Source organism: Excalfactoria chinensis, chromosome 10, assembly GCF_039878825.1.
Source record: "Excalfactoria chinensis isolate bCotChi1 chromosome 10, bCotChi1.hap2, whole genome shotgun sequence".
Taxonomy (NCBI): Eukaryota; Metazoa; Chordata; class Aves; order Galliformes; family Phasianidae; genus Excalfactoria; species Excalfactoria chinensis.
In genome coordinates this window covers 7,056,117-7,070,385 of record NC_092834.1, presented here as the reverse complement: position 1 = coordinate 7,070,385, position 14,269 = coordinate 7,056,117, and the positions used below count along the sequence as shown (strand labels likewise).

General features: G+C 45.5%; 1 protein-coding gene across 1 annotated transcript in view; it reads right to left on the bottom strand.

Annotated features, from left to right (window-relative positions):
- Positions 1-12,419, bottom strand: part of ABHD2 (abhydrolase domain containing 2, acylglycerol lipase) — a 38,800-nt gene extending 26,381 nt beyond the window's left edge. The window contains exons 1-3 of the mRNA XM_072345516.1: positions 12,328-12,419; positions 2,928-3,004; positions 1,905-2,105 (exon numbers count right to left, since the gene is read on the bottom strand). Coding sequence (XP_072201617.1) covers positions 1,905-2,098 — 194 coding nt within the window. The 5' untranslated portion in view covers positions 2,099-2,105; positions 2,928-3,004; positions 12,328-12,419. The remainder of the gene's footprint in view (positions 1-1,904; positions 2,106-2,927; positions 3,005-12,327) is intronic.
- Positions 12,420-14,269: the final 1,850 nt, after the last annotated feature.

The following is a 14,269-nucleotide window of genomic DNA, read 5'->3' as shown; positions in this document are numbered from 1 at the left end:
ACTATTTCATGCATAATTGCAGGAATTTAAATACATTTGTTCCCCATTAGTCTCCAGGTGATTTCCGTGCATAAAAACAGGCCTTCTTTGATATTTGTAATCTCTGCATTTAAGGAAAAGGTGATAACCTCAACAGAACAGCATAGTCACAAACAGCTGAGCTGTCCCCCCAGAAAGCCCCTTCAAACACCAACATCATTGTATTCCCCTCTTCCTGAGCACAGCTATGCAGATAAGTCCGAACAACTACTTTATTGACACTTTTTTCCTCTTCAAATCTGTTTCAGTTGCATTTTCCTGGGGTGGTACAAATCTTCCTGGCAACATTCAGCCCAAGAATGAGCTGCTGGAAATCACGGCTGCAGCTTTCAGAGAAGTCAGCAAGTGTGAGCTCTGAGTTTATCCACTGAAAACAAACAGCCTGAGATTGCACACAATTAACACAACGCTGGGGTTCTGCAAGAAGCTTTTCATGCCTGTAAGTAATACACAGCAGATGTACCACAATTTCTAGACACGTTCTGCATTTTCACTCCTTTGGGAGCACTTTCTTCTCCAACTGTGTGGAAATCCAAAACACGTTTTTAATATGATATTGCTTAGGAGCTTGTGCAATGAGAACGGTGCTGAAACCGAGGTGATAAAAACTCTGAATTACTTTAAAATAAGCACATTCATCTAAGTTTCCAAGATAACCCCGATATTAATATACCTTCAAGACTGGTGACCAGCACAGCTTCATGCCCGTTCTTTCAGTGACTAAAGACATGCCAGCTTGGAGTGCCAACATTTAGATGACAGGTGTCTAAAATATACTCAAGAAGGTTCTGGTAATTTGATATTTTCTAGGGAAGTAATTACTTTACAGTTAGGGCACTAGAAATAATCAATATTCAATGTCAATGCTCAGCTTCAACAGACATGTTACTCCCAAATTCAGAGTGCATTAGGGAACCCCCCTTGGGCTCATATTAAAGAGATAATGCTTTGTATTCTCTAAGAGTTTACAAACCCCATGGCCTAAAATCTTACACCTTATGCGATCAAGGCACCTAACAGCACTGCTAAAAGCCTCTCAGCTCCCCTACAATGACTATCATTAAGTCAGCTTGACTTTGGAGATCTAAAAGGAAAGGCCATCAGGCAGCACTCAGCGCTTATTGTGTACTTAGTGCTTTTAAATAGGACTGGAAAGAGTGATTGTAGAAAAGATACTGTAACCGAAGTCCTTGACCCTCCCCTCCAAAGCCTCACCAAGTTGTAGCAAATGCTTGATATTTCTGGTGAAGTAGGGGCAGCTGCGCTGATTCTGGGAGGTCAAGGATCAGTCTGCTCAAATACACAGTTGATACAAGCTCACATTAACAGTGATTTTCTTAGGGCTGCCCATTATGTCATTATTAAACAAGTTATGATGATGAGCTTTACTTCAATCAACTTAAGACACTTCATATAAAAGTAGGCACTTTAAAACTAAGAGCCACCCCTACGTTCATTATATTTGCATGGACACACTATGAAAATGCTTCCTTCCCATGAACTCTGACAGATATCCTTTCTATTAGAATGGAGAGAGTGCATGAACAGGAACAAGAGATGACTGCAACCATCTCTCACCTGCTTCCACAGGCAGTGTGCTGCACAGCGCAGTACCTGCATGCAGATCCTATACAGAAGGGCACAGATGTTTTTCCACACATCCACAGAAAGCCCTTGCGCAGCAAGGCTTGGTCTTACCCCAGCTACCTGGTACACTAACAACAATGAAGTGTTTGACTTAAAACATGCATTTCCTCACGAGAATACCCTGCCATTCATTAGCACTCAGGTTTACGAAATACAGCAGGCAAAAGGGTGGTTAAGTGCAGCTCTTCACAGCACAAGGGAAGAAGGATCCTACTTACTCTTTGGTCAACAGTGGGCAGGATTTGAGCAGAAAGCGGGACAAAGCAGAGTCCTGGTAGATGAGTTCAGGAGGGGCAGTCGGGCTTTTTAAATTCAAGCAGCGAACAATAACATAGAGAACAGCAGCAACTGCAGCAAGCTTCACCCCATCAAACACTGCCGGCAGCTCAGGGGTTTCCAACATCACACTCATGTTGAACCTGGAGATAAAATGCCATATTAAAGCCTTCTACAATCGATATGAATTATCAATTGCCACATTTGCATACAAAACTGAATTAGATACCTTCATTAGTCAGTTAACAGTACTGCTGAAATCCTACTTTATCAACTCGGAGTAGCAAGTTTTAAGATGAAAGGGAGATTGTTTTGTACTGCTCAAAACACCCTGACCACAAGGAACAGAAACAGGATGACCAGTTGGGAAGGAGATTTGTTCCTATCAGTGCTGCACTAGAACTGTAACAGCATCTCAGGTGTCAAACCCTGCAGCCAGCCCATGCTTTTGGGATCTCGGCCAAGGCTACCTAACTCAAACAGAAGCTGAATGAAAAGTCAGGTTATAAAGGAATATCAGCAGCATGGACATTTCTTCCAAGATGTTCAATTCTTGATAAAGAGAACTTGAGAGAACTACCATGGTTAGTTCCTCAGCCTGAACTCTGCAGCTCTATGCAAACACTGCTACTAACTCCTGTCTGTGTTTAGGGCGATTACTTCATGTGCCACTGAGTTTAGAGTTTCTTTTAATTCACAGGTAAAGGAGGACTAAGTTAACAGCTATCCCTTTGAGAGCTTCAGAGTAAAGGAAGTAAGGGAAAGAGTGGGAGGGAGAATTAGAGGAAATAAAAGCAATATAACAATATCCTTCCAGTTTGAAAACAAGTTCTTGAACTGACCCAGCTGCTTTTGAACACCTGGTTCAAATAACTGGATGTAGTTATTAGAGATTTCATGCATACTCTTCCATTATCTTCCCTCAACCACACAGGGAACCCCAGAAGGATACTGATAAGTCTTACTAATGTCCCTTTTCTTCAAGCCAGGAGCAATAGTTGGTTCTCAGCAGAATCTTCACTGTCTGGACCCACGTGCAACCCTACAAAAGGAGGGAAAAACAAACTGATTAGTAGCAGTAAGGCTTCATATATCTATTACAAGGGAAAACCACAAATGTTTCAAGCAGTCCCCTCACAGACATATCAGTTGATTTCTGCATTCACTCTGAGTGACTTCAACCCTGATCCGCTCCCACTGCAAACCTCTCTTACCTTTGGAGCCGCCACTCTAGATTAGCTGCCTATGGCACAAACTATCTTCATAAGAAGGGATAGACAAAACAGTAATAAAAACTTACCCAGCTTCAGAAGAAAGCTGAACTATGACCTTCCAGACAGAGCTGACATTCCTCCCAGTTATAACAGCTACCCAAACCTCTCCACACTGCGTAGAACTAGCAAGGTTACGAAGTGCAAAGCTAGACTGAAAAGTTTCCTGCTGCTTTTACACAGCCTCTTACAGACTGAAGTTTATAAACATCTCCTGCCTGTTCACACACTTGCATTCTGAGAAGTTCTACATACAACACTTCAAAAAGAAGGTGAGAAGCACCAGCAGGCTGAGATACAGCCACCTAATTAACACTGCTGCACACACACCAAGGTTCATTACAGAAATTTGATAGTACTAATAAAAGAGAAAGCTTTCAGCCTGTAACTGCAAAGCACAAGCAGTATGTACAATTAGAGCTGGATTCCTTACAGGCACAATAAGCTGAAATGGAAATGGAGCTTCCAGGAAACAGCTTTAGCACTGTCTGCTCCTTCTGACTTGGAAGATATGCCAACAAGACAGGCTGTACTGAAGCCTCGCTCTTCTTCCTCTCAGGAGGACAAAGCCTCAGAAGTACTTTCTGTCCTCTGTGCAGCTACACCAAAATCCCTTGGAGGAAAACAAGTCTGATATCAGCTATTGATCACCAGCAGGCTGAAGAGCCACAAGTGTCTGGTATCTGTGCTGCAAGAGGACAGAGGGTGAAGAAAATAGAGACATTTAATATTGGACAAGTCTGAAGCTTCAGTCTCCCAGTCCCAAGCTCTGTAGGAGAAGAGAGTAGGCTATTAAAAAACCACATTTCTGGTAATTGGAATATTACATTGGCATCATTTATTGCAATGAAGAGTTCAAGTGAAATGCTCAGCTGCAGCACATTACCTGGTTTCCACACTCAAGCCTTCACCAACACTACTGCCAAGTGAGCATGAAACTACAACAAACTGCAGCAATGATGATGGTTTCATGGCCAACAGCAGACTAGAACTTTGCTCCTGAGCTGTCCCTGCCAGCTGATGATCACAACTTCCTCAGCTAAAACTGAGGGAAGTTCTACTGGCATCTTCTCTTCACTGCTTCACTTAGAGAAGTAATAGAGGAATGTTACCTATGACCTTCCTGCCACCTGGACCTTAAGCCAGTTTGCTGTTTACAGCTCTTACATCACTAATGAATTTGTTAAAAATAAAACTGGGCACGATTAGTCATCAGCATTTTGTACCAGTGACTCAATGTAACTCACCCAACTAGCCTGCACCGTTCTGAGAGCCCTCTCTCCCACATCTTGCACAGTACTGCTATAACCAGTTTGTGCCTCTTGCTACCTTAAGTATACTGGAGTTGCCTAGAAGAAAATAAGCAAGTTGTTTGTAAGAGGATAGTGCTGCCTACCCAGTATTTTTCCCTGTAGAGTCCACAAACAAAAAAATCACTGATTATTGTAGATGCAGACACCTCAAATATGGGCCAAAGGTTTGTGTGTTTGGGACCTTAACCTGCAGGCTCAAACCTGAGTGTTTGTGCAAGCAACTGAGCTGGCATTGCTGCTGCAGTTGCACAGCCGTCTGCAGCAATCTACCTACGCAACAAATCTACTCTAAAAAGACAACACTGTTAAGTCCAGTGCCCAGGGCCAGGCTTAAGCACTTTCAGCATCTCTTTGGGTCTGAAGCCCTGGGCAGATCCATCTCTGCCAGGGCAGATGTGCAGCAGCTGAGCCGGAGCACTCAGCTCTAAAGTCGTAAGGGTTTAGCTTACCAAAATGGATTTGAGAGCTCTCTACCTCTAATCACACACATCAAATGTCTCTGTTTATGAGCAGAGATGAGGTCACCTTGCTTCTCTTTCATTAAACCCTTTTTGCATTCACCCAACAAATTTGTCAGTTTACAAAAAAGTATGGATAAGAAGAGCATCGAGCCAGGCAAATTTTGATCTTGAATCTCCTCAAAACAGGCCAGCACTAATATGAACAAAGAGACATTTGGCCTTTCTATATACAGAACACGGGACTCACTTTTAGCAAGCAAAATTACCAAAGCACAATGAGTGCATCACTGGAAGCAATCAAGCCTGCCTCTTCATCCATCACAGAGCTTGAGATCAACATGGAGAAGTACCAGGAAGCTGAAGCTCTTGGAGCCAAAGATGGCATTTTTTTCCTGTTTTTATAAATCAATTACAGGCACGACAGCCCTCATGAGCTACAGTTTCTCCAATCAATATTGTGAAGTCCTGTTTGTGACTGAAGACTAACTTTAAAGATCAATCACTGCAAAGCAAGAGCTGGATTGGTGAAGCTTTGTCATTTGCCCTTTCAGCGTGGAATGAAAAGCTGAAAATCCATCAGGAAATAATTAGTTTGGCACTACTGTTAACAGAATGCATCTCTTGTGTATATATAATGAGGAAAAATATATATATATATAACCATGTATTTATTCCCAGGTAGGGATGAAAGAACCTCAAAAGGCAGTAGGGATGCAGCAAATTCCTTACGTGTGAATGGTGCCAGGTACTGGAAAAGCCATCAGCAGCATATTTCATTGTACAGTAAGTGATGACTGATAACAAATCAGACTTTGTGTTCCTGGTGAGAGCAGACTTCTAGGCACAGAGGTCGCTTCCTCCCCATGACTCAAGGAGACGCAGGCAGGATTTGGGAGCTACCAAACATTACAGCTCCTCCACCCATGTCAAAGCTGAACTCAGCCCTGCATTCTACAAAGCCAACAAGGGCATTGATGGAAGCCACTCCCATAGGGACCCTCCCTCAAGCCTTCCTATGAGTAACTGAAAACCTGGAGGACTCATTTCAACAAAGCACTGGTAATACTTGGGGCTAAAGTGAAGGCACAGCTGTAATGGAAGCATTTGCAGACCAAAGAACGGGCAACCTCTGCAAAAGGCCTATAGTAGGAAGCTATTTTATGCTCAGTTACATTTACAGAAAAATCTTGAAGGAATTCAGTTTCCAGGAAGGAAGTCTAATACAAAACCCTCCCAAATGCCCTCTTAACCATTTGTGCTCAAGCTTGCTAGTGCTTTCAGAGCTCAAGAATACCCAGAGAAGATTAAAGGAATTGAAAAGCTCCATCTCCTACCCCTTCAAACCTCCTACAAAGAACGGCAGTGCCCTCTCTTTTTCACTACAGTTCAGAAGTTTCACACTAGTTTAATTTGGTTTCAGCACTTGCACACAGAAGAAGATTCTGAAAGCAAGTCTACGAAACAAGAGAAATGAAACCCAGTTGTGTTTCGGTCAGATGAGAACTAAGAGCCGTTTTTTCTTCCTTTTTTGAAGAGAGAAGGGGAAGGCTGCGTTGTTGGAGTTTTTTAGGGAACATGTCCAGGAAATTCTTTTATTACAGTCAAAGTCGATGCCTCTCCCAAAAGGATCGCCATAAAACCAAATGTTATGGCCCTCTTGCTACCACACAGGGTATTTAGACTTGTAATATGGGGAATATTAATAAGGAAAGGGTGGGAACTTGAAGCACTACAGTATTCTGGAACGATGCTAAGCTTTATGTCAGTGTTTTATTTAAAACTCATTCCAAAAAGCATAGAGGAGTACATCACAGCGTGCCTTCCTTTCAGCCAATGGTTTAAATGCATAGAAAGATGGTTAGAAACCAACCTGATGAAAATCTGTGGATGGAATATATGCCCCTATACATCTGGGGAAGGCCCCGAAGCAGCATCTCTTGATAGGAAAGGGTGCCAGAGTAAGGTTTGGCAAAGTGCTGGCAGACAGCTGAGGGCACAGCAGCTACCTGAGCACACAGTTATTGAAGAGGGACAACAAAAAAGCTTCAAGCTTTATTGACAACCCAATATGCTGCCTTCAAACAAGCACTTTTGATATAAAATATATATATTTTTCCTAGTAAGTGTTAAGCCTAGACTGCTACTTTCTGATCTCCAAAGCAATATATAGGTACAAATATGTCAGATGAAGTGAGTTCTTTAAGGAACATTCCCTCACATTGGGCCTCACCAGTACCAACCTCATCATTTCAGGTACGCACCACAGAAGTAGCTTTAATGAGAACACAGCAGGAACACACTGAGATTACCTGGATGTGCTCCTCAGCACATCTGGCTATTTAAAAGAGACAACTGAGTTTCAGACCTCCAAGTGCAGAGGGATTAATTAAGAGTCAGCTGAGCACTTCAAGCACTTACACTTTCAGGAGATGTGACTAAGAGAGGCAAAGTGCAGCCTTCACCAGAGACATCACGCACCTATCAAAGGCCAATGCAGTTTTGTCATCAGACATGTGACAGATTTGTTATCTCCAAACAAACAGGGCACGCTGACATGTACTTTTGCAACGATGCTTACTGGAACAGTATTTGGACAGCACACAAGTGCTCAGAGTAAATCCCTCTGCCTTGTGCCAAAGCCAGCACCCAGGCCAGGATCTGGCTGGCTGGTGAGCATACAAAGCAGCAGGTAGTGTTTACACCACCATCTGACAAGAATTTGTTGGCTGGTGTCTTCCCTGGAATTTGACCTTTTCACCAGATACAATACTTGGCTCATGCACAATATCTGGAGGTACTGTGAGGCTACAGGGACAAAGTTCATTACAAGAGGCAGCATCGGTGCAGCCAGAAAGGCAGGTGTCTTTAACTACAGCCTTTTTTCCCTTTGACTTGTAGAAGTCCAACACATTCAGAGCAGAAGCCAAGCACCCCAGAAGGCAGGGAATACAAGCCAAGGCAGCTAGCTTGAGAAAACACCTGAGAATAATTCTATAGCCCACAGGGCTAAAGACTCCTCATGTCTTTCACTTCCCCACAAAGGCTAATTTACTGTCAGATGAGCCTCAAATTTCACTTCCTTCCAAGTGACAGAACTGCTTTCGTTTCTTCACAACATCATTTCAATGTATCAGAGTAGTTCTGCTGTACAGCAGGCAGCTTTTGAATCTTATGTAAGGAGAAAGATGGCATATATCGGAGTCTACATAGCAAACTAGCTGGATCTTGTTTGTCAAGCATTGAAAAACACCGTATTAGCTTTTATTACACACACCTGGCATACAAGGTTCCACTATGACAAGACCATTAAAGCTCTGATGACTCCATAGAAATCAATTAATTACATCTTATCTTATCAGAAAGGCTTACATTCTTTAAGCAAACATAATTCATCAGTTATTGAAGAGACTTAGGACTCTAACACACCCTAACTGCTGTATTATAAAACTACAAAGCAGGGCTTCAGCTCTTTGTAGAGCAGGAAAAATACTGGCTAACATCTTCCTGCAGTCTTACAGCATAAGCAAATGCCAACAACCTGCCTCATAGCCTTGTGTCAGTGGGCAGCATCAAGCTTGGGGAAACGTCAAGCAGCAGAGAACCTCAAAATCCCCACTCAGAGTGCAATGCTATGAGTATCAAACCACAAACAGTTAACTGAGCTAATATGAACTGCATTACAGATTGAAAAGCACCAGAAGAATCTGCTTTATTCCTTCCCTGCATTTTGAAAGACAGCATCATACTGTCAAAGCCTCATTTGTCCTCAGGCTTGATCCTTCCACCCCCATGCTGTCAAAGCTCAGAAGAGCAGCCTGAAATCCAAGCAGATCCCAGCTGCTGTGTGCACAGCAGGGAAGCATCATCCATTGAGCGAACAGGAATTGGACCAATCCTGAATTAAGCGGCCAGAAAACACCAATACCTGACTATTAACAGAAGCTGAGGTGCCGCTTCACTCTGAAGTCTCCAAAAACTTGCTTACTTTCACCCAGGTGAGCAGCTCTGCTCCATCACTGTACAGGAGATGAGCAGAGCCATTCACGCTGAAGCTGCCTATGGCAGAAGGAAGGCTGGTGCTCGAAAAGTTTGATTCACATAATTGTATTCAAAAACAAAACAACATGTCAGGATAGCACAGAACATAGGGAGACAGGACCCAACCAACACATACCTACCTCACTGAAGAAAACTCTTTATTTATTTGAATGCTGAATACAACAAGCAGAGGTTTAGAACTGTTAGAGCAGGCATTAACAACTCAAAGCTGGGAGAGCTCAACTGCCCTCCATCCTGCTGAGTGTGAATAGGAGTCAGGGATATTACAACCACAGGTCTTTGGAATTTCTCTTTACCACTTACAAGGCTGTTCACTTTGCGCATCTGCTTTCCTTGATATAAGCTTCTTGCATTCCCATATGTCCAACCAACACACACCACAGAACAGGATGTTCCAGTTTAGGATGAATGCTCTGGGTGCAATTTTTCTGCAAACTGCATTGTGCTGAAAAGGCAGATCTGGAAGATGTAAATAAGTTTAGAAGCTAGGATAGAAGTAGGGCAAGTTGTGAACAGTGAAGCCCCCACCAGCATCCAGCCACTCGTTATTGCTGATCTTTTCTGCAGGGAGCCAGGATGACACGACATACTCAGCACTCAATTTTAATACCAAATATCCCAAGGATAAGTACAGCAGAAGTTTCACAAGGGTTTGGTTGTTAGCAGAGGAGCTCAGTCCATACTGACAGAGGAAGCTGTCATTACTATCCTAGACAGACCGAAGCTATCAGAATGAGCAACTCAAGTATTTCTCAGCAGTAAAGCAAGTTTCCAGTGCTAGGTGCTTCCTGGTGAACCTGGAGAGCAATGTTCCACTGCTGTTACTGCAACAGAGCACAGGCACAAAGATGCTTCAAGTACTTGGGTCGTACAAAACTGCTTTGTAAAGCATTTTGCTGCCCAATGCTGGCTGAGCAAGGCTGCTACAGAGGTTTATTTGTTTTTAATGATCAAGTCAATTGATACAGACAGAAAAAAGACAAGCCTCTGGGCAAACAAGCCTTCCTAGAGATGAAAGAGCCTATGATCACTGCCTGACTAGGTTAGCGTCATTGCCACCCACGTATTTTGGACAAGCAAGACTTTGTCTTCTCTGGAAGGACAGACTGCCCTTGCACGCTGAAATGAACTGCTTGATACTGAAGTCAATCAGTTGAGTTTGATTGGTTTGTTATTTAAACTGCTTATAAGCGTAATCTTCAAGAACCAGCTAGGCTGAAGAAGTGCAAATATTTGTTCAGAAGTTCATTTTCCATATATAGAAACAGCTGATCTACAGCACACATTACTAATAGCTGCTCGGAGCTGTACTCCAATACATCATGAAACAAGACCTTCCAGAGAAGCTCAACAAAAGTGGATGGCTCCTACAATGCAGCCGAACTTGAAGGATTTCAGCTTCTGCTGGGAAGATCACAAAAGCAGTTGCAGAGCACCAGGAGCCACCAGCCATTTCCAACACCACTGGGAAAAGCTTGTTTGCCTTTCCCATGGTATCAGGCTTCTCAGCACCTGGCCATTTCTAATATTCTGAGGACAACATCAGCCTAAATTTGTTGCAAACAAGTGCATCAGGAAGGTGAAGCATATCATTAAATGCTAAACCTCTAACTTATGATGCAATCATAGGAAGGTAGAAGTAGTCTGAACTTTCAATAATGCCAGCTAAGCTATGAGTCTGTTTTGTACCTGCTAATTTTATCAAGCTTTCATGCAGCTCTCTTGTACACTCAGCTAACACACACCACATGACAGCGCTTCTCTGATGTTTGATGTGCCTGCCAAAGCCTGAACAAATACAATCCGCAGGCCCTACGTCAACTGAGGCTGATGTTTGCACCATTCAACTGGAACTACAAGCACTAAAGACCCCAGTGTGCATACCCCTACTATAGACTTCACTAAATCCTGTTGTTTGTTAACGTAATCCAAGTTCTGGCATTGCCAGAGCTGGCAGCATGAAGGACAAAGAGGCAGGAAGAGGAAGGCAAGAAAGATGAGCAACAGCACAACAGCAGCACCCAGAATGTGTTCATTATCCAGTGAGGTTAAACTACAGAGGGGTAGAATCATTGCTGTAAAGCCACCGTTTCCTACAGAACTGTATATCTCTAAGTAGAGCTGTACCTTGGAAGATTTGGATAAGCTCTCCATTTGCCTGTCACGGACAAATGATGTCATTTGGTCACCTTGCCTTATCTACACCACAGAACAGCATCCATTTCAGCGTGTTTCCACGTGACATTTAATAACGCAGCTTTATGAAACACTAAAAACTTCACCTGCCGTGAAGTGAAAGACAAGTAGAACAAACCCATTTTTAGCTTCACTTCTTCAAAAAAGCGTTATGCAAGATAGAAAGCGTTACACTCAACCTCTGTGGTGCTCTGCAGGTCAGAAAGGGAAGAGACTTCACCCCTAAAAAAGGGCAGAACGTGGCACAATCCTCCATCAGCCTCATCCCCTACCTGGGTAACTCACTGAGGAACGCTGAGACCTGACAGAGAAAAATGACTGTTCTTAAGAATGAGACAGGAGAACAGAAGGAACCAAACATTACCTTTTAGCTCCTTCATACCCTTCCCGTTCCCACTGCTGACTTTGGGACTAAAATACACGATGGATGGGTGAGGAAAGGCTGCGTTTGCTGCTACAAGAAGAGCGCTGATCACTTATCCAGGCTGTCCTCATGAGAACTGAACGCTCACCTTAGAAGCTGAAGGAGGTGAACCCAGGAGGGAGAACAACAACAACACGAGGTGAAGCACAGCACTGCCTACCTGGGCACGGGATATAAACACTGCAGGAGGAAATGATGCCTCCCAAAGTCAGATATGAAGAACGCTAAATGGCCCAAGGCTGCGTCCGATGGACACCACATCAGCAATGATTACCACATGCCAACGCAGCGTGATAACCACTGATAAACAGGGCACGGCAGCAACGAGCTGATTAACAAGGCACATACGCTGATGCCAGCAGGAGGCAGAGACGATGTGGGCACACACACCTGTAAGAAGCAGGCAGGAATCTCTGGAACTTACCACCCGAGCGACGACCGCGCACCAACAATACGAGGAAGCAGTTCGACGTCCCCCGAGGAGGGGAACTCAACTACAGAACGAAACCCATCCCCCACAGCCTCTCCGAACGCGAACCGGCGGGGCGAATAAAGCACCGACCCTCGAAGGGCGCCTCGGGGAGCCAGCCGGCCCGGCCGCCTTCACACCAGGCTGGGACTCCGCCACCGCCGCCTCTCACCTGCAGGCCCGGCCGCCACCGCCGCTCCCGCCCGTCTGCTGCGGCCCGCTACCCGCTGCCCCTTAGCAACCTCCCTCGCCCTCCGATTGGCCCCGCCGCCACGCCGCTCTCGCTCCACCCCGCGCGCTGATTGGTTTGGTGGGAGGGTTGAGGGTAGCGCTGCTCCCGTGTCATTGGGTGGTGGAGGCGCGGCGGGGTGGAGATGTGCGATTTCATTGGCTCAACGGCCTGTTAGTCGGGCGGAGAGCGGTGATTGGCGTGTGCGGGAGGGGTGGGGCGGGGCTGTCGTTGGCTGTGGGGAGTCGGGGCTGCGGGCGCCATTACGGAGCGGGGCGGAGCTGAGGCAGGGTGGGATGGAGGTGGGGTTGGATAAGGTGGTGCGGGTGGGGTGCGGGTTTCGTCTCTATCCGCTTCCTGCCGTTGAGGTACAGCCGTACCACAGGGAGTGCGGCCCCAGGCTGGGCTCTCCTGAGGGAGCTAAACGGGGTGTCGACCGCTGGCGTCGCATCGAAACGTGTTCAGTGGAGGGCTACAGTGTGACCGACCAACAGTGATCCCTTAGCAACGACGTGTCCCGTTTAGGACTGCTGAGATGGATACCACATCCTCACCAGGCCATGGGAGCACCTCAGCACACAGACCTGGCCTGAGCAGAGCCAGAGGGAAAGCACTAATAACAAAAGAAATGTCTGCGATGTGATGTTGACACGCTTAGTTCTCTCGGCAGTGTCCTCAAAGAGCCGCGTGTTCTGGTTCCAGTAACATCAACATCCGAGCCATGTTTTCATTCGCTTTATATAACCGGATGGAAAAATCCCCGCTCTCAGTCATTTCATTACCTCTGTTTACCAGGAATTGGAGCTCCCTGCGCCCAGAGAGCTCTCACTCACATTTTCCAGAGCTGTGTATCTAGAGAGATGAGTAACTGCTGCACACTGAGTCACAGGGAGGGAGGGAGCGGTGGGAAAGGCAGGAGGGCACTGCTGGGTGACTGCCGTGCTGCCCTGCTCATCCCCCTTTTTACCTTGCAGTAAAGCTCAGCTCCTCGTTGACAGCTTTTAATTAACCTTATGGCAATGTCTGGGGCGTACGGTTCAACCTGATGATGACCCAGCTGGGCTGAAGTCTATTGTGACTGAATACAACTGAGTTATGCTTATGATTAAGCTGCAAGATAGGCTTGTTAGATAAACTTCCGGTATCAGCCTGTTACCCGAGTATGTGAGGCACATACCCGAGTAGGTGAGGCATGTTTGAGTTTGATTACACGCAATTGCAGTCCAGCTGATTCCAGCTGTACCTTTCTGCTCACTGTAGGACTGCGGGGAAACACAGAGCGAAGCAGCGCTGAGCCTCCAGGCAGGGCTTTTCCTTTGAACCCCTGAGGCTGTTGGGCATTTCTCAGACCAGTCTGGCTATTAGAAGAGTCCTTTCAGCAAAGCAAAACAAAACAAACTCTTATCTGCCCGCTTCATGCTGAGGAAGAGATGTAAAACGTAAAGCAGCCTTTTATATCAGAGGTGCTCAGGCAGGGTGAGGAGTGAGATCTGAGAACCAGGGGAGAAAAACACTGAATAGATGGCAGCAGAAATTCACGCGTGGAGGCGACGGTGGGCCCAACTGCTGAGCTGTCTGGTTATTGCAAGAAGAGGGATGCAGTGAAAAGCTGCTGATTCTCCAGATGGGGAAGGAGGAACCTAAGAGAAAATCAGGCTGTTTCAGCCACGCTTTCTAGTGTGGGAGCTGAGATGGATGGGAGGAAGTAAGCGTGTTAGTGAATGCAAACCCTGCTACGTGCTGTTTAAACAGCCTCCGAGTCATGTCTTGCAGAGGAAGCTGCCCTCCCTCTGAGTGCGTGGGGAGCTGATGTTGCTGCCACCAAACCCATGTGATGATTAGCATGGCATGGCACGGCATGCTGGTGTGGGAGCAGTGCTGTGTG